The 21,275-nt window shown below is 39.2% G+C and overlaps 1 protein-coding gene across 1 annotated transcript; it reads right to left on the reverse strand.

Annotated features, from left to right (window-relative positions):
* Positions 1-472: 472 nt before the first annotated feature.
* LOC119890805 (ribosomal protein S6 kinase alpha-2-like) lies at positions 473-20,409 on the reverse strand. Its single transcript, XM_038702224.1, has 22 exons — positions 19,814-20,409; positions 16,782-16,898; positions 15,582-15,663; positions 14,697-14,777; positions 14,050-14,129; positions 13,317-13,423; positions 13,187-13,224; positions 12,956-13,098; positions 11,607-11,677; positions 11,029-11,117; positions 10,657-10,721; positions 7,022-7,124; positions 6,720-6,865; positions 6,063-6,185; positions 5,626-5,715; positions 5,336-5,494; positions 4,317-4,478; positions 4,047-4,123; positions 3,588-3,705; positions 3,413-3,469; positions 3,229-3,309; positions 473-2,847 (listed from the first exon to the last, which is right to left on the reverse strand). The coding sequence occupies exons 1-22, from the start codon at positions 19,916-19,918 to the stop codon at positions 2,698-2,700; spliced, it is 2,244 nt and encodes a 747-aa protein (XP_038558152.1). The 5' UTR covers positions 19,919-20,409; the 3' UTR covers positions 473-2,697.
* Positions 20,410-21,275: the final 866 nt, after the last annotated feature.

The raw sequence follows: 21,275 nt of genomic DNA on the forward strand, positions 1-21,275 counted from the left end.
CAATTGCTATTTTATGTCAGAGGTCGCACGCCTCTGGAGCAAGTAGGGGTTAAGTGTCTTGCTCAGGGACACATTGGTGGACATGTTACAGTGACAAATTGAACTGGGGTCTCTTACACCAAAGTCCACTGTTCCATCATCACCCCACCATAATAAAATTCATAATTTTAAAAAAATATATTTGTAGATTTATTTATGCCAGCTGTATGTTTGTCTACATGTAGCACCTTATCACCAAAGCAAATTCCTCGTATGTGTAAAACACTACTTGCAATAAAGCTCCTTCTGATTCTGATTCTTCAAATTTTATTACATATATAATTTTAATACATAATTTTACATAATACAGTTAATGGTGTCTGAATTCCATTTAGGTGCTTTGGTTTTGGGTTTCAGGTATAATATATATTTTCTCTCTGGCATGTTTTGCTGGGACAATAAACAGTGTCGTCGTTAGTGTTATCAGTAACACCTGCTTTTCCTACTGTGACAAGTCAAATTGTCTGCTGTGAAAAAGCCCACTTGTTATGTAGGAATGTAAGTTTACTTTCTGTGATATGCTTAGTTCATCTCTAGGAAGGACTCCAGGTAAATGTGTAAAAGTAATATATATTTTTAAAAACACTTCAGTCATTTCAGTGCTGATTGCATCTTTTCATTTATTTGTAAAACGTTGGCATTCTAGCCAATAATTTCAGTGATTGGCCAGGTATAGACAGTATGTACACTCAATGGACGCACAACACAATATAATATGTACAATCTCAATATATCTCCAAACCCAATATATACAGTCGCACTGCTTGCAGATAGTTGTACAACACTATATATTTACAATCTAACCTCTTTCCTGGTGGTTTTGCATATCAGTATGTACAGTCTAAATTAGTAAACAATATTTACAGCTTTACGGTGAACTTATGGTTGTACAACACAATATCTATAACCGTATCTGCATACTCATAGTTGCATCAATCCCACCTCTTACAGTTGCAATGTATCACAACACACACAGTCTCATCTATCTGCAAACATTATATGTACAGAATTACTGTGTCTCTGCTACAATGCGTATTGGTTACACATCACAATATGTTTTGTTTTTACCTCGGACCAGTAAGTATTTGCATTATTACTTTTTATCTACATTCCTACTGGTAAGTTGTACAACACTGTAATTGTACAACACAAAGTGTGCTACTCATATCTGCAAAACGCCCTGTTCAGTCTTACCTCGTAATTGTGGTTGTACAACTTATTAGATACAACCAGGGCAACAGCAACAGACAGAATGTATCCTCTGTAATCCTCTGACACAGTGATTCCCAAACATTTTGGCTTTCAGACACTAGCAGCAAACAGAAGCCTACTGGCAGCTACTAACTATCACACTGAATGCAGAGTTAATAATATAAAGTAGTTTAGGCTGCCGAGTTTTTCTGTGAGTGCTATATGACACCCTCCAGGTTTTCTTGCCTGTATGACTACTCCTCATTTTGACTTTGTTGTGAAAAAACACAACAGATTAGTGATTACCATCGAAGCTCACAGATCCATCTGATCTGGGAAGTGCAGTAGTGATACATTTAACAGTAAATTTAATTTACGAGTCAAAGGCTGCATTTATGGAAGCAATAAATACAGTTAAATTATTAAGCATATTGTGGACAACGAGACTCTGCTAACTAAAGAAATAATTCCCTTTGGTATTATATTTACATTTTTAACATGCATATCTCTGTAGAACTCAGAAGAATGGTGGAAGGAAAATATAATGCGAGTGGCAGTGCCTCATTAAAACAGAAGTTACACTAATCTCTATCTAACGTTAGATATATGTGATGTGAGTTATGACTGTGGAAAACAGATATTAATGTTTGGCCGTCCATGAACTACTGGTGACATACATGTCTGCTGAATATGAGTAAAGTAAATTGACTGCTTGGCATGTTGTTTGTGGCACTCATTTGTCCCACTTTCAGCTACTGAAGCTACTATAGATATACTAGATCAAGGCAGGAAACAATGTGTCCATGTATATTGCACTTCCACACTAATTGTATTCTGGCATGTATGACCAAAAAGAAGTAAATATCCATGTGTTTGCTTTGAATATCAGTCCAATTTTATGCAATTTTATAAGCTATTAGAAATGTTGTCTGAGAGCCAGGCTTAACAGCAAGAAATAAAAGTAAGAATAAAATTTAGGTAAATGTTTTTTCAACCAATAGAAATCAACCTCAACTTTCAAATTAAACTTGTAATTTCCACAGGACAACTGAGCGACATCCAAAGTGTTGTACAAGGCTTCCGCTTGAATTAAACCCCTTTGTGATCAGGATTAAGAATTTTAGGTTTTATTTAAAGGTAATAATAGTCAACATCACTGGGTTTTAGAGTCATATTTTATGTGCAGGTGCACATGATGAATGTTATATTGCATAGTGTCAGATTGGCTTAAAATTTAAAAGCTTTAATATTTACAATTTTAATTGAGTGAACTGAAGCTAATCCTGCTGCCAGTGCTACTGGACTGCTTTACTGTTATGGTTAATTAGGCTGAGTCCCCTTGGGATACATTCAGTTTATAGGCCTACAAGCACTTTGTTACAAAGTTTGTGCTATTCAGAAAGACATGTTCTTTAATTATGTGGGTCTCTGTTTAATTTCTTTTGAGTTTTATTCAGATTGTTGAGGCTACTCCTTTCCTTTAGGTTCTGAATTAACTGTGGGACTCCCCAGTTTCTTCATTCCTCGGCGCTGAGCCAGGCTGGAGGACTGAACAGGCTCCAGGACCGGAGCAGGAGCACAGCGCCTCAGAGCGGAGTAGGTGGCAGACAGCGCCCCCTGGTGGAATAAAAGGAGACTAAATTATATCATACTTATACTGGCCTAACCTGTCCAACAACTAATAAGTGGCAGACAGCGCCACCTGATGGACAGATAAAAAAACACATTACAGTTTTTTTTGCATTGTAGTACATTTCAGTGACGACACAAACTCTGTTTTGAAATACGTCCTAACAAGAGTTTCTTTTAGAACTCAGTCATGAAGGCCAAGGTCAGTCAATATAAATGCTGTATTGTGTATTCACCACTTTAACTTTTGTTCTCTTACAATAAGGATGGAACATGGATACATACAGAAACACTCAACGTCTGAGAATAAGTATTTGGTCTGACATTATGATGATATTTACTGTATACACACATTCACACAGGTCTGACCTTGACAGTAAGTGCATCCTGTCTGGATAGAGCTCTATCAGAGAGCTGGTCTCTGTCTACAATCCAGGGATGACGAAGAACCTAAACGGCATAAAAGGGAAAGTTTTTCTAAAACTGCTCCTAACAGTGTTATACAAACAAAACAGCAAGCTAATATACTAGTACCAATATACTATAATAATACCTGGGGGGCAGTCAGGCGCTGGTGAGGGTCCACATGGAGCATCTTGATCACAATGTCCTGTTTTAACATATGTAGACACACCCACAGGATATATAAGTATATTTCGACCCGGTACCACAATGTCAGCAACACAATCATTGTATGTCATTTAATCCCAAAAAGATTTAAATTTAACCTTGGCAGAGTCTGATACCAGGTCCCAGTTCCCTCCTGTGACAATGAATTTCCCGCTGCCAATTTGAGCCAGAATTTCCTCTGCTGTGTCTTCAGAACTGCTGGCAAATGGACTGAAACTGGCAAAAAAAAGGTTGGGTGAATAACAATAACAGAGAATGAGTCAGACCATAGAGAGCCTTCTATAAACCACAGCTGGTGTTTAAAAAATAAAACCTCTGACATTTAAGACCCATTGTGGAGAAGATAAAATGCAATAACCTTTAATTTGACATGGGTAAAATACATTGACTCTCATTGTCTTCACTATAATTTCACCTGGGGAGTTTATTTGTAGCTATTGTTATACAGTATTTACTGTTTATTTATTGCTTAGAGCAGCAAGGGGATTATTTGCAGAAAATGGCAACCTTAGATACAGTTTGCAACAGTCTGTCGATGCTGGTAGCTTTAAACTGACCCTGCTATCATGGTGTAGAGCAGGATCCCCAGGCTCCAGATGTCACAGGCTGCATCATAACCCTGCTTCCTCAGAACCTGCACACACGAAAACACACACACAGAGACACACAGTACTCATTTCAATAGAGTGCATAGCAGGATTAGTTTCTGTTCATTATTTTAATGTGTTAGTTCATGTTAATATGTATTTTTGATAGCCATTTCATCATTTGTGTAAGTGTTGGTGAGATATTAGAGGCTTCTTATTATGATTACTGATATACTGTACCTCAGGAGCCATGAATGTAGCTGTGTAACAGGGGGTCATCAATAAGCCATTCTCAGCCCGGAGCTGTTTGGCACAACCAAAATCACATATCCTGATGCATTCTGGGAGTCCACTGTCATCAGAATAGCGAATGTTACTAGGCTTCAGGTCTCGATGCACGACCTGAAAAGGGGGAAAGACACACACAGACAAAAACGCACACACAATTAGCAAGTTAACATATGATTAGTTTCACAGAATATCAGAACCTTTACTGCAACCACTTTTTTGCAGCTGTCTCAGGGTTCCATCTCTCGCTCTCTCTTTGTAAAAGTTACACATCTGGGCCGGTATATATCAAGCTTCTCAAAGTGCCATTTTAGTCTTAGTTGCTGAGAATTCATGAAATTCACTCCTACTTTCAAACTTAAGAATAAAAGCAAATTATCAAATTTCTTAAAGCTAAGAATCCCTCTTACTCTCCCAGTTAAGCAGCCAGCAGGGGGATGTGATGGCACTGTTGAGACAGAGACAAGCACAAATCTTACAGGAGAGGAATAATATTTCTGAATTATTTCACGTGCGGTTCATTAGTCGGGGTTGGACAGCGCAGGCATAATCTTTGTCAACGAGTTGGTGAGGGACGTCATCTCACCATGGACTTTCACGTGTTTCATCGACTTCCCATCAACACCTCCTGGTCCTTGCCTAAATCAGCTCTAAGACTGACACTTATAGATATAGTCCTACACTTCACTTAAATTAGGACTGGGATGCTTGATAGCTAACTTTTAAGTGCAGCTTTGAGCCGATATTTTTTTTACTTAGCAGTGCAGTATGAGTAAGTCTGAGAAGCTTGATAAATACGGGCCCTGGTTAATTCAAAAGGTTGCTCAAACTCTTACTCAATCTTCAAAACCAAACAATGTACATACAGTATTTTGAACGTAAGTGTAAACATTCATAAATAATGATGTCAAGAAGTCTTGTGGTAAGGGTTTCGTCAAATATTAAATTTGTTTTCTGTCCCTGCGTCTTACCCCCTGTGAGTGCAGATATTCCACGGTCTTGGTCAGTGTGCAGATGATGTCTGACACATCTCTCTCTGTAAAATTTGGCACAGTTAGAACTCTGTCCAGCAGCTCGTCTCCTCTCAGTAAATCCTGAACCAGGAACGCACACTGGCCGTCATCAAACACCTAATGGTAAAGTCACACACACAGACATACACACACACACACACACACACACAAACGGCGTATTAAAAACTTGCGCTGAAGAAGTTCTGCTTGTTGTTTTAACATGGTTTTTGTGAGCGTGGTACACTTACGTCCTTCAGCGTAACAATATTTGGATGCTGTCCGTATCTTAGCAAAATCTCAATCTCTTCTGATGGATCTTTCCTTGCTCTCTCAATGATCTGACCCCAAAACAGAAACACACAGGATATGCGGTGAACAACATACAATAGCAACCTATAAATCTCTAAATTCACATGGCCAGAATGCAGAAAGAGCATGTTATTTGAGTGTAGCTATTCCCACAATGCACCACTAACCCTTATGCATATGGAATTACTACATTTTTGTTGGTTGGATTTGGAGGAGTGTTTGAGATCCGACTGTGAATGCTAAGAAAAAAGCTGTAAATGCTTTTTTATTTATGTTCAAAAACACTTATGTTATAATGTTATATATGTTATAATACTAATATTACATTGTTGTTGTATATCTCCATACATTCTAGTAAAGGTTTAGTGTCCACTACCTTCACTGAATACTCCACAGCAGTAACTCTGTGCAGACATCTTCTGCAGACAGAAGTTGCTGTCTGTCCAATTTCCTCCTTAAGCTCATAAACATCACTGAAGGCCACGTCGCCACGAAGATGCTGCAGGGAACACAAAAAGTCATACATAAACATCTCAAATTCAAATTCAAATTTAAATTAGCATTATTGGCATGAATGTATAGCACCAATATTGCCAAAGCTTTATATAAGGTACATAAGGACAATTAATTTAATACATTTCATTAGATAAGAAAATAAAACAGCAAAAGTTGTGTTTGTGTGTGTTAATACAAAATAAAATAATAATAATTAAAAAAATATATAAAATATAACAATTCCGTAAATTAAAAAATTTAAATAAACTAAGTAAATGACACAGTAACGTGTGTGTGATTCTCTCAATTTCATATGTCTGTCATAGTCAAATGTGTCAAGGTCATATATTAGGTGAGAGAATGACTGCTTCATTAAGCACCCTACCCTATGTCTTAATTATTCAGTCTGTTCATTCAGTCAGAGGTCATTTCAGTGATTTATTTACATAATTAATTTGTTATTCAATCAGTGCGTATGTGTTTAATTTAATTAGATGTTGTACTAGGACATGAGCTGTTTTCTTAAAGATGTATATACCTGTGCAATGGGGTTGATGTTGGTCACCTCCTGACGAGAAGGTGCTACAGTAGCAACACTTGGCTCCTGAATTTGAGTCGTTGCAACAAAGCTGAAACCACGGAATAACTGGTGTGTGTTTGCGCTGGGAGGGATGCCAGGAGAATCTGGATAGGCAAAGACACGCAGAATCTAACATGCATCATCAGAAATTTCAACCACTAAATGGCATATAAAGGGTGTATCACCACTTCAAACATTTCATCAGTTAATGGATCTAATTTATCATCACGTGTGTGTGTATCTTTGTATGTTTTAGTTACCAGTGGGTGTTCTGGAGGTGAACTCAGGGTCAAAATGGAAAGTGTCTTCGGGTCTTCCAACTGTTGGTTTGAACGGAGGTCTCATTTCCTTCTTGTACAACTTCTACAGAAAACAAAATTGATTAGCATTTATCAGTGACCATTGGTTTAACCACAAAATGACAAATGAGCTGGTGCAGACACAACATAATGTGGTGCCAAAAATGGGGTGGCGATGGAGCAGTAGATGAGACGTGCAATTGGTGTTGAAGACCTGGGTTCAGTTCCCACTGTGTCACCATCACCATGTGTGACCCTGAGCAAGACTCTTAACCCCTAGTTGCTCCAGAGATGTGCGATCTCTGACATATATAGCAATTATAAGTCGCTTTGGATAAAAGCATCAGCTAAATGAGTAGATGTAAAAGTCATGCTCACAGTTAGTTAGTGAAAAGTCAAAAGTGTCCATAAAATTGATGTCTTTACTCGTCACTGGATCCAGTATGAACGATGAAATATGGGCTGGGTTTCAAACAGTTCACATCTCACATTAAGCTAATCCTATAGTGATGCACGTTTTAAGATAAATATGTATTGAGTCAGCAATGACACAGCCTGATATTGAAATTTAACAGGGAAGGCAAAGAATAGAGCAAATTAGAAGAGAAGAGAGTAAAAATACAGAATGCAAATATTCAAATTAGATTGAAAAATAACGTTTGACTTCTACTCATGGATAATGATACATCCTCATTTTATAGACAGTGACAAAAAAGACACCTACTGTATATGATAGGTAATGTGATGCCAGGAGAAAACAACAAAACAAATTATATAACAGTACAAAGAGGGGAAAATTCATAAAGACTGCGGCTGCCGATGGCACCATGGATTCAGTTGCAACCGCAATCTGCCATGTCTCCAGAGTATGCAAGTGTATTGCTGGATATGGCCTGCAGGTGTCACTATTATAATGCCAGTAATATAATGCTTGTCTTTGCCTGCTGTGAGCAGTCAGGTAGGGTTTCACATTAAATAACTGTAACAGAGGCCATCGGCATTGGAAGATTTATTGCGCAACACTTGCATCCGCTATCTGCCATGTCTCAAGGTCTGATTCACAAAACATTTTGCATTATTAATATTACAGTTTTGCAGCTAAGTGCAATTTGCCCTTGTTTTGTGTCTGCATTTTTTCCACTAATATTTGTTCTTAAAGCTTACTGAAGTAGTATATCACACAACATTGTTAAGCATCATGTGAATCAAAACATGCAGCTGTAACACTGTAACTTTCCACTCATATGTTAAAATGTTTGTTAAAATGTTAAAAACTATGATAATGATGATCATTGTCATCATTTTTCTTTAGGATGATCCATCATCCCAGCGGGATTCCCTCCTTGTTTTATGCCCACCTGGTCTGGAGCTCGGTCTATCCCAGTTTTCTAGTAGTCGGCCCCCTTGCCACGTCACGGGGTTCTGCAGCCAATCATCTGCTTTCTCTGGCTGATCGTGAGAGCTGATAAAAGTCGTCTCCTGGAAATGCCAGAGGCGGCTGTGATTTAAACTCAGCAGTCTGCCTCTGTTGCCTCTCATTGTGTTCATTATTAACTTGTATTACAGTTGTCTGTATATAACGTTACCTCAGGTCGTTGTTATTCATGTGAACGCGTTTGAGGCATTGGTTTAGTAGTTGGGCTACTGAACCCAAGCCCAGCTGGGCAATAGGGTGGGACAATAGGGTGCTTTAAATTCCACCAACTCTCTGAAGAATTAAATAATTCACTCTGCATGTACAACTGCATGTAGCTGTGTTGTGAATTGGACTTGGACTTTTTTTTACTGCATTTTTATTTCTTCAAGTGTATTACTGAGTATGGCCTGCAGGTGTCACCATTGTAATGCCAGTCGTTGCCAGCTGTGAACAGTCTGGTAGGGTTTCACATCAAATAACTGTAACAGAGGCCACCACCTTTGGAAAGTATAGGCTATTTATGGCGAGAGTGTAACCAGTAACACACATGCACGGCTGCTGAGAAGGTGAGGATGCAGATTTTGTCAGTTTGGTCAGCTTTATGAGAGAAAATCCTCAGAGATCGCGACATGACTGAAATATTGAAAGATCACAGAGAAAAAGTCAAACTAGACTCTGATGGACAACAGAGGAACTGTTCTGCCTGATACAGCCCAGTGATTTTATTAGATGTGGAGGAGAACATAAGCTTCTTATCGATAGCTTGTCACATCAAGCCAGCAACACCATCTGTAAATGGGAAAATATGGTGTTTGGCAGAGCCGAGTAGGTAGTAATGTGGTGAGGAGTAACAGTGAGAGCCAGTGGTGAGGGCAGAGATTAGTGGGCATGCAAAGCAGATAATAGTGGATTTTATTTTAGAAATTAGAGCTTCACAACTCATAACAGCGGATAAACAAGTGTCACAAGCCTTCTGAACATCTCTGATAAAAAGGAATGGGTGCAGAAAGATTTTGTTTTTCAATCAAAAATGCTGAGATGCCTGGCTATCAAAACTGATTTTCTAGAGAACAGAACCTCTCTCTGTAACTCTAGGAAAGTGACAGTGAACAGTCTTGCTGGTGTATAACATTGCTGAGTTGCTTTTAACTGCTCTTGTTAGACTTCTGCAGCATGAATAAAAAAAATAACTTTCAAGTTTGCCAGAAACAAATCTACTTTCAAAATATGATTCAGTGATGTTTGACCGTAAGCTTTGGGCAAGAGTGCTTACAGCTAAAATGGTAAATGGACTGTACTTGTATAGCACTTTCTAGTCTTCTGACCACTCAAAGCGCTTCACACATACATGTCAAATTGACCCAATCATACACTGATGGCAGAGGCTAAGGTGCCAACAGCTCATCAGAAACCAGAAAGTAATCATTCACACACCAATGGGAGCAATTTGGGGTTCAGTATCTTGCGCAAGGGCACTTCGACATGCAGGCTAGAGAAGCCGGGGATTGAAACACCTATCGGTCGGCGACCCGCTCTATCTCCTGAGCCACCACAGCCGCAAAAAGATCCACACATCCAAGGAGTGAATGTCAAGGTTAGATTATGTTAGCGCAGGTAATGTCTGTAGCCAGAACATTTGCGCATGAGCAAACTTTCTGTGAGAAAGGCTATTACAGATAAGAGGATTATTCCCAATAAAGTTGTGCAAGACCAAGAGTTAGGGATTTAGCCTTTTTAGCAAAATCTGATACAAAAGATGTTCAATGAGTCATGACTGTGGGCAACACATGGGGAAGTGGATGAACAGCAGCAGGGTTTTGATGACAGGAACTAACAACTAAAGTCCCCCGATGTAATTCAGATGTGTTGTTCTTAGAATAAATTTTTTTCAATCTAAGCCAGTCCACTAATTTAAATAGCGCACTTCAGAAGTACAACTTCAGGGAAAACCGTACAACCAAGTGTAGTTGTTGGTAGTAGGACAGGGTATTTACTGACAGACTTTTCCACAATTGTGACATACAATAAAGATATCTGGCGGAGTGTGTATCACATTTTGTTCAGTATACTGTATACAGCATGTGTGTACAAGTATATATTGTAAAGAGTGTTCTTCCGTGAAAAAAACACAGCCCGAAATTATACAGGCTACAGAACATTCTTCATAAATTGTACTTACATTCCAGTCTATCGATGCAAAGAAGCGATGTCTTTTTATTTCTTCCACTCCGTCTGGTCCTGCACCTAACAGTCAGAGAGAATTATGTCATTGTTCACATCTATTAGACAAAGAGACAGCATGGCAAAAACACCTAGTAATTAAAAACAAAATAAAACATACAAAGAGCATGAATATAGCCAGATTTAATAGCATTAGCTTTTGTGTGAAGTGCCTCATGTTAACTGACTCAACTGTTTTGCAAAATGTTTAAAATTTCATTTTAGGTTGCTGCCATCATCTACAGCTTCATCATCATTTACATTTTGCATTCCTCCCCAGTTGCAAAAAAATTTAAATGTACTACACATTTGGTTTATGTATATATAGTACCTAGTCGATTAGCAGGGTTTCTCTTGAAGAGTGCTCTTAATAAACTCTGCACTTCAGGACTGAGGAACTGTGGCATTCCCAGCTTAGCCCTGTACAGACAAGACAAGAAGCGGGTTTATGCACATGCAGAGGTTTGTTAATGCTCTAACATATTAACATTGTTTTTAATGTTCTGAGATTGATAAAAAAAAAAAAGCAGAAGTAGATCACAAAATTTGAGGATATAAGTTTGACCAAAATGCAACAACATCCTGTACACAGTGTATATAAAGAAAACGTCTCGGGTTACGTATGTAACCCTGGTTCCCCGAGAAGGGGAACGAGAGACTGCGTCGGTTACGACACTATGGCGTTCCCATAGCGTCGTAACCATAGTGTCGTAACCGACGCAGTTCGAGTTCCCTCGAAGGGGAACCACTGTTACATCACTCACACATAGAAACTAAGAACAAGAAACTAATAAAACAACACTAACACAAGAAGACAATATTAAGCTATACCCAGACCATTATGAGTTGGTCATAAATTAAAGGCTAAGAATAACAACAATAAATGATAACAGTTTGATTTGTTCTTACTTTAGAATAAGCGCCATTGTTTCCTTTCGATCTTTTCCTTGGAATGGTAACGATCCTGTCAACATCTCAAACTGGAAAACAGATGACAAAAACTGTCAGAGGACATAATGCTGACCAGTAAAAGGAAATGGAGGGGACTGTTGTATTTATTTGACTTGAAAATGCTGACATATAGTTGTTATATATATACTATATATAGGCATATACATGTATAGAGCTTTATTAGGTACACCTGTTCAATTGCTTGTTAACACAAATAGCTAATCAGCCAATCACATGGCAGCAACTCAAACAAAAGTGCATTTAGGCATGTAGACTTGGTCAAGACAACTTTCTGAAGTTCAAACTGAGCATCAGAATGGGGAAGAAAGGGCATTTAAGTGACTTTGAACATGGCATGGTTGTTGGCTGGTCTAAGTATTTCAGTAACTGTTGATCTACTGGGATTTTCACGCGGAACCTTCTCTAGAGTTTACAGAGAATGGTCTGAAAAAGACAGTTGTGTGGACAAAAATGCCTTGTTGATGTCAGATATGATCACTGACAAAAATCCAGTAGAAATGATAGTAGATCATAATGAATTTGCAAACAATCCATTAACTACCCATGCAATATTATACACGTAATTTACTATAATTCATTTTGTGATAAGAAACATCATCATTAGTTATAGATTGGATATTATATAAAAATAAAAGAAATATATAATATCAAAATACCATGACTAAAATCATAATATGGAAAAAGGGATATTGTATCCTGTCGCAGATTAATTGAGCACATAAATCAGCCTGAGCAACAAATCTGCCACTGCTGCTGACATGACCCTGCTTTCCAGCACCCTTTTAATTGTATTTACCTGTTTTTAGTTTTATCATGTCTGCATAGTCCAGAGGGAGTATTTTGTTCAGCCGTTTGTTTGTTTGTTTGTTTGTTTGTTTGTTTGCTTTATCATTTGCATATTCCAAATACTAGCCGAGGGCAGATAGGGGTGCCATCTTTCCCTGGTCCCCTGATGTAGCTGCCAGCTGTCAGTGAATGCTAACCTCCTTTTTAGTATTAGTAAAATAAGCCAACAGGCTAACAAAACAAGCAGAATCCAACAGATGCACGATTACTGAAAGTGATGGAACATAATCTGCCAGATTCGGTAATTAAGCAGCTTTACTACCAGAAGAAAGCCAAATTAGGAAACCTGGCTCATTATCTAGGACTGAGACTTTGGCTCATAAGATATAGCAAATTCATGCAATGTTTTTGACAGCATGTTCAGACAAAACTTGCAAGGCAGCATAAAATGTGTATGCAAAGTAGTGTAAATGATTGTTCTGAGATTAAACAGTTCTCACCATAAGCACCCCAAATGACCACCAGTCGGCACTTTGTGTATGGCCTCTCCTGTTTACAACCTCTGGAGCCATGTACTCTATTGTTCCACAGAAGGAATATGCTCTTTTATCATGGTCAATGGCCTCCTTACTTAAGCCAAAGTCTAAAACACAGAGAGATGAGGGTACAAAGTAAGCAGAAATACTGACATTAAGTAAAAGATGAATAGGAAGACAGTTGGATGCACTGACCAGTTATCTTAATGTGTCCTTCTTCATCTAGAAGAATACTGTTGGGAAAAATGGATATTAAAATCTGCTTTAAAGATAACTGTGTAAAATAAATGGATGCAAAAAAATTCCAGCATTTATGAGATAGTACTTTTCAGGTTTGAGATCCCTGTAGATGATCCCTAGGCTGTGCAGATGGTCCAAGGCCAGGGCCAACTCTGCAAGGTAAAACTTTACATCCTCTTCTGTAAACATTACCTAGAACAAATAAAGACATGTGGTTGTATTAAGTAATGACGAAAAAAACAAGGAGCAAACATGAGCTCGTAAAAAAAGATCATAAAACAGCAAAATATAAAAAATGGGTGGATGGCACCTGTTGGTGTCTAACCCTTAGTAATCATGAAGTAAAATATCACTTTGCCACAACATTTCTAAGTCACATTAAATTTACTACTACTTAAACTTAACTCTTCACATATAAGTCCATATATCTCTTCCTTGACATTAAAACTATCTAATAAAATTGTGGAAGTTCCTAAAGGTGATTATCGGACTCTTAGGGATGCACTTTTTTCTACTATTTCTTTATTCCTGTCATTAATTAGTTTGTCAGTTCATTTGTTTGTTCTTTCTTCACTCTAGAAGAAAAGTTTGTGACTTCCAGGAGTTGTGAAAGCTGCAGTGCAACAGAGAGAAATATCTTGCCACTGCAGGAAAAATGCTGATTTCTTTAGACCTTTTGGGTCTTAAAGCTGGGGTGGGCAAAGCTGGAAAACTAGCAAGAGACAGCAGAAAGTATCCAACCGACTATACAGCCAACAATAGACCTTGAAAAGTGAAGGCTTGTCATTTTTTTTTCAGTGTAGATGGAGAAAACATACCTCCTTTGACAGACGAGTGAAAAGGTCTCCTCCTCGGAGAAAGTCTAGGATCAGATAGAGCTTTCCTTCTGTCTGGAAGGCTACGTGCACGCACACACACACACACACACACACACACACACACACACACACACACACAAATTATATATATCCTCTATATATGTGTAGAGGATGTATTGCTGTAGTGGGGCTGTATTGTACACATAATTCTACTGAAAGTAGAAAAGGTGAGTATCCAGTCTCAGCATGGTAGGTGTGGAACAAACTCTGCATCATTGCTTAATTTAGCACATTCAGTGTGTGTGACTACTTGCTTTATTTCTCATTTTTATGCGTCAAAACAAACTTTTACTTTGCCTGGCCTGTTCTGTTCAGCTCACAGGGACTAATGAGCCAAGGCAATAGCTCTCTGAACAGATACTTGGTGTAAATGTGAAGCCAGAGGGCTGCTATAAAAAGGGTCATGATCGAGGGCCAAAAAAGGTTTGTTTGCTTGTTATGAAATGAAATAACATTCAGCTTCTCTTCCACTCTGCTTTTCTTTTGTCAAAAAAAGAGGATCTGGTTTGTTATATCTGGGAATACACTGTGATTTCAGAGAGAGGTATTCAACACCTGAATCGAGATCATCGGACAGTCAGACTTACCATAGTGCAGTTTAACTATAAATGGATGGTTCACTTCGGCCAGAATGTCTCTTTCCATTTTGGACCGCACGCGATCCCGAACTGAGAAGTGGACAGTGGGAAAAGAAGAATGTGTTTAATAACATAATATACAGGTATTTCTACCTGCGTGCAAATAAATCACGATGACCTGTAATACGATGGGTAGATTTCATGTACCATGATTGAAAAATGTAATTTGAATTAGACCCATCCCAAAGTTGCTGCTGGGCTATAGTGCAGCGGAAACTACAACAACAGTGTTAGTAAAGCATCTGTCTCCTTGACAGGATGAGACCATAAGTATTGAAATTCCAGGGGTGCAGGTTAAGAGGATTAAGGCTTGTACAAAGACACTAAATCAGCACATGACATCTCAACCTGCTTTTACAGTACATCCTCTTTTACAATAATCCCATTTGACGCAAAACACTGCTTCAAAAGTACAAACTAACCTCTTTTACCCCAAATGCATCCTGAATCCAGGGCACTCAGAGAACTCTGACAATCATATATCTCTTCTCAGTCTTGTGCAAAACCATTATTAATCTTAACAAATCACCACCACTCAGGGCCCAATGAAGAACAAAGTTGTTATTGAAGCATAGTGTGAGAATTCTTTTTGTTTTGTAGTATTTTTTATCTTTAAACCATGCCTTCCTACACAATATACAATGGATGTTTTCAAATTTGTTGTTCTTAATTTCAAGAATCCAAAAAATGGGTGCATGAGGCATTTATGCCTCTCTAAAAGAAAGAATTGGAATATATCAAAATAATTAATGAGGCCATTAAGACAAATAGGTATTTCAAAGTATTAGTAGTTTAACTTACTGCATCTCCCATTTCAGCTTTTTCCATTTTTACCTTTCAGTGTGGCTTTCTTCAAGACCTTCATGGCATACAGCTGTCCTCTGTCCACTCCTCTGATCTTCCTCACCAAAAACACCTGGAATCATCACAATTAATCCATCACTGTCATCATCACATTTTCTGAATTGGGATATTTTTTTAAAGTTTGGAGCAATTTAAAACACTGATTTAGCACTTCAAAAGAACCTTTGTAAGCTGCATTAGTTAAACATTAAACACAAGTAATATTCAGGTGTTGCTAATAGAAAAATCTGTTTCAGTAATATCTTGAGCCCAATATAACAAATCCCAATTTGCCTAAAGGGGCTTTACTACAGCGCCCTGCGCTCTCTATCCTTAGACCCTGCTCTTTGCCTTACCTGCGACTTGTTGCCTAACAAGCTAAGGTAAGTGCCAGTTACCATCACTTTTCATACAAGATTCACATAAATGCTGTTTCACTGTGAGAAGGACTGTTTACTGAACACTACATTCCACATATTTTTCTGCACTTGTGGTCTGTGGCTGTTTTTCACAGTTTGTGCCCCTTGGTTCCTTTTTTGTGCCACAATATGATATTTTAGGGGATGGTGCGCTTCTGTTTTTTTTTTTTACTGCAGTTTGGGGAAAGCTCTTCCCTGTTTCAGCTGGCAATAACCACATGCCCAGAGGAAGGCCCATAAAGAAATGTCTGTCACAGTTTAGTGTGTGGAAAAACCTAACTGTTCCAAAAAGAGCAAATCTGCAAACTGGTGAGTCCAAACTCTTCTGGAAAGACTTCCCAGAGGAGTGGGAGCTATTAAAACAGCATTTAAATGTCCATGGTTTCCAAATGAGATGTTCAACAATCACTTATGAGTGTGCACATACTTTTGGCAATATAGTGTATATGTGAAGTACTAATATTTCAGTGAAACTGTTGAAGTCACATCTTACAGACTGATTCCAAGATGTAACTATAAACATGTAGTACAGCTGAGGAGGTGCTGCCCCACTACATCACCTAACACAAGTAATGACCTACTGGGTCTATAAAGTAAGTAGAGAAAGCCTGTTGGTAGTCAGCATTTGTGCCTAGTGTAATGGGTTATGTTTTGGCTGGTAGTGTCAACACTGATCTTGTGTCCCTGAAAAGAACCTACTTTCTCTCAGATTTCCTTTACATGAGTTGTGGTTTCAGATATTCAGGTATCAGTGGTTCTGGTAAAAGTGTACCTTTCCATAGGAGCCCTGTCCCAGCACTTTAAGCAGCTGGAACTGAGAGGGGTCTGCTTTCTCACAACCCTCCTTAACATGGTGGCTGATGTCAATCTCCTTAAGTATACTGTCATCCTGAGGAAAGAGAGACAGATGTCCAAATTAGTATGTTATTTACATATACAGACACAGGAAAAACAGAAAAGCTAAGAAAAACTGAGGAGATGACTGTCTCAAAGGTGAGACGTGGACAAGACAAGATGAATTACATTTTACATCTTAGCAGCTATGAAATACAGTTCAGGTAACATCCATATCGATAAAACAAACCCAAAAAATAATTTCAATCGCTCATAAAGAGAGGTTATTTATGAGCCATTATGCTATTGCAGGGAAGGTATGGGTACGGGCAGTGATGCATCATGTAAGCTGCCCTTTGCAGCCTATTCAGTCTGCTCAGTGAAGCAAATGATCAACAGCCAACCCAGGGCACGACTGGGATTGGTCAGTGTGACAATATACTGTAATTCTGTAAAGTTGTCAGTGACATTTAGAAGTTAAAAGCTTAACATCCCCGGTTTCAATGAAGTATGAAATGTTGACAGAAGGAGTTAGTAAATCTACAGAGGTAATTGTTGTAAATTATTATGATAGCTTCCACAAGTTTAGAGAAATGTCACACATTTTTTGTTTTTGTTTCTTTAGGGAGGAGGCACCAAGACATTCACATGTGCAGCTTGGCATGGTTGAAAAATTGCAGTGAATTTAGGGTAAATTACTACATCCATGTGCGCATTATTTGGTTTGATCTGTTTGAGTAAAAATGCACATGGTGATAAAAGGAACAGTGCTGTCCAATGTTTCCTGTGAATATATCAGCTTTTAGTTTTATTAACATGGTTTGTAGTTTAGCTACAGCTTTATTTTCATAATATACTGCGTGAAGTACTAGATATTTCACAAGCTTTACTTTCTAGTCTAATTTGGTTTGTAGAACTGACAAAATTGCCTGCCACTGTCAGAACATATTTAGGCCTTATTGGATTAAATCAATACAATAAAATGTTTCTATAATGGCATGAGATCTATCCCTGTATTTGGAATTAGAGCAGTTTCTAAGATTCCATTTAAAGCTAAAAATAATCTGTCACTTAGAAGTTTCTGCCAAAACAGTTATTTGATGCTATATCTGCAGTAAGAGAGTGTTGCTGATTCTGTGAATAACATGTGTGTTTTACTGTTACACTTTACCCTAATCAAAAGCATGCAATGATTTCCTTCAAGATTTATTTTTATTTTTAACAACAGAAACAAAATCTGCCAACGGGAGATATAATTCCAGTTGTTCCAGCACAGTTTCCTTTGTGTCAGGAATTTTGTAGAAATGAAGAGTCATTGATGCAAAATGACACTCGATGTGAGAAATTTCATGAAATATAAATTGATTCATATTGGAAACGAGTGAAATAATCTCACCTTCCTGACAATTCTGTTTACTTTTCAATAATGGATAATTGCTAAAAATAGATTTTCTTTTGTACATAATAAAAGAAGCAAACAGGCAGAGCTGCACATTCATCCTCAGTGAAACAAACCTGACAGCATGTCAACTGCTGACATAGCATAGCAGCAGTGCAGATTCACGCCCCACCTAACACAGTCAGTAATGTCAAAGGATTCTCTTATCACTTGTTTCGACTCAATTTTCACATAATTTTGTGCCAGTGCTCAAAAAGCTATACTTAGCTATACTAGTATGTGGAACTGTATCAAATTATAATGATTAAATTATGTGAATGAGGTAATACATCATGCATAAAGTTTATTAGACTAAACAGCATTTAAACTCGGTGTTAATATGAGATGGCTATGTTCTAAGCATTGAGAATGTGGGTTTGCACTTTGAGTGTAAGACAACATTTGGGGTTTAAAAGTAATTAACCTCTTTGCACACTGAAACTGTGAAGTCAGAGCTTTTGTAATATAGTTCACCTGCAGTGATGTCACTAATTGGGTTGTGGCTTAAATTGTAACATGCTGGAAAGTTTCATGCCATGGAGAGTGTAGTAGCGGTTTGCCTTATGCGATTCACTACTGCTTTACAAACAGGGCACGAGGAGTGACACCCATCAACCAGAACGGAGGCCTTGAACCTGTTGTTCAAGGCCTTGGTAGGAGCTTCTGGGATGCTGACCCTGAACTTTGACCTTCCCATGAAGGGGAGGAAAGTGAAAAGAGAACTTCCCCACGCAGAGCATCATAGTAGATATGACAGTCCATACAGATGTGGACTGTCAGCTTAACAGGTAAACAAACCCAAGCAGACAGACATTTGCCAAACAGAAACACTAAAACACACACACACACACGCACACACACACACACACACACACACACACACACACACACACACACACACACAGGCAGATGCCTGTCAAGCTGATTCATCAGCAATCACAACAACAACAACAACAACCAGGAGAGGGGAGAGGGTGATATTTTCTATTTATATCTCAAACATACAGGTAGACTGCTGCAACAGCATTCTGCCTTTCTCTCTTCCCCGCTGGTTTGTTTGGTCTATAAATAGACCTCCACTGCTGTGGCTGTCCTCTGAATCAATCTGTCCGTATCCATTTATCTATCAACCTGCCTGGCTGGCTGCTTGTTAGCCTGTTAGTGTTTCTGTCTGTCTGGACTGCATTTCCATGTAGCCTGTCCCTCTCCCTTAGTCAAAACAACCCCCCAGTTTTCTGGATTCTTGACAGACAGGCAGAGCAACAGCTGTTAACGATGCAGCAATGACTCCTGAACCGCTCCACAACAAACCAGTGAACACACACACTCGTCCCACACCCATTCCCATGTGCACAGACTGCTCACACACATCCTACTGTTGATACGAGACGGCTGCTGTTTTGTTTTAATATTCACACAAACGCACACATGGCGCAGCTGTGCAGTCGCCCCCTTCCAGTACACACATACCAATCTCTAGTTGGTAGAAGTTTGTACCGCTCCAGGATGGGTGTCTAAACCGCTCGACTCACCTCTAGTTGACAGAAGCCAGTGTTGTTCTTGTTCCTCGCTGCCTTGTTCTTCAGGTAGATAGAAAACCATCTCCGCACTGTGAATTTTCGCGTGCTGGTATCCATGGCAATGGGCAGACCTATGCATCTATCCCATAATGATGAACATCTCCCTGTAGGAGGTCCTAAGGTAGAGATGCAGAAACTGAGCTTTTTTTGGTAATCTATTTGTCCCGCAGTTTATCCATTAGCCCATCCTCAATGCAGTCGTCGCTTTTTAGTTTCCCCATCATTCACATTCGCCGCCCGTCTCTCTGGTGGGTTTCAGCCCGTCGTGTCCCCCCCTCCTCCGCCTCTCAGCTGCAGTGGACGCCAGTAAGCACGCAGTCAGAGTTGTAACAGAGCCGTTAATCTACGCAGACAGACAGGCAGGATGACAGGCGGGGCAGGTGCTACTGGGTTTGGGATTGTCTTGTTGTGCAGCAGGCTCACTGCGTGAGGCTGCAGGGTGAGGTGACAAATAAATCTGTTCCGCTGAATCAGGAGAGGTGTGTGTGAGCTCCCCCTTCACGTCTCTGCCTGTGCATGTGTGTTCATCCCCTGATGCCTCCTTCTCTCTCTCTGCAGAACAAGGGATTGTCACCAATCATACTGTGTGCTGGCGAGCTCCCAACTCCTCCCTCCCTCATTCTCCCCTGTTCCTACCCCTCACCTCCCTCTCTGTCTCCCACCAGCATATAGCAACAGCTGGTGAGGTCACATGGTGTAACCCAGCTACCTCTCTCTGTCTCCCTCATCCTTTGCCCCTTCTCTTTGGCTCCTGCTTGACATCCAATAACACACAACGATACAGGCGGAATGAAAAAAATGAAGCCAAACGTCACAGTAGTGGAAAATACTGTGGCTCAGATTCAGTGACATTACATCAGAATTCAGTTCAATTTGATGACAGCATTCATTGTTACAATCAATAATGACAGAAGCAGGGACATCAATCACAGAGAGTACAGTGTGATCTGGTTGATAACTGGGCATGAGTGTATGCGTGTAGGTATTGGATATGTCACATCAGCAGCTTTGCAGAACTGCAGTGTTACATAACCACAGAGAGACAGAGGGAGATGGAAACAGACTAGGAGGGGGTGAGTGCTTGGGTAAGTGGGTGGGTGGGGGGATTAGATGGAAGCAGGGGGTAAATCAGGACTGCTGCTCTACCTGGGTCAAGTGTCCTGGGCTTTCATTTTATTCTAAAATAAGGTTTCATCAGCCGGTGTAATTCACCTTAAATGCTTGAATTGTGATCCCCAAACTTGGAACATCACTAAGAACAAGAGCTCATAGTCCTGTTTTCATGTGTTTGACAGGATTTGAACCACATTCAGAACATAGCTGGCACATTTCAGGGCATTTTAGCACTATTGAAAATGTAATCAGATGTGTTTAGTCAATCTGTGGTGCTGTGTTGTGGGAGGAGATTCAGGAT

This window comes from Micropterus salmoides, unplaced genomic scaffold (assembly GCF_014851395.1).
Source record: "Micropterus salmoides isolate LMB-PRFRI ecotype aquatic unplaced genomic scaffold, ASM1485139v1 Ms_hic_scaffold_6, whole genome shotgun sequence".
Lineage (NCBI taxonomy): Eukaryota > Metazoa > Chordata > Actinopteri > Centrarchiformes > Centrarchidae > Micropterus > Micropterus salmoides.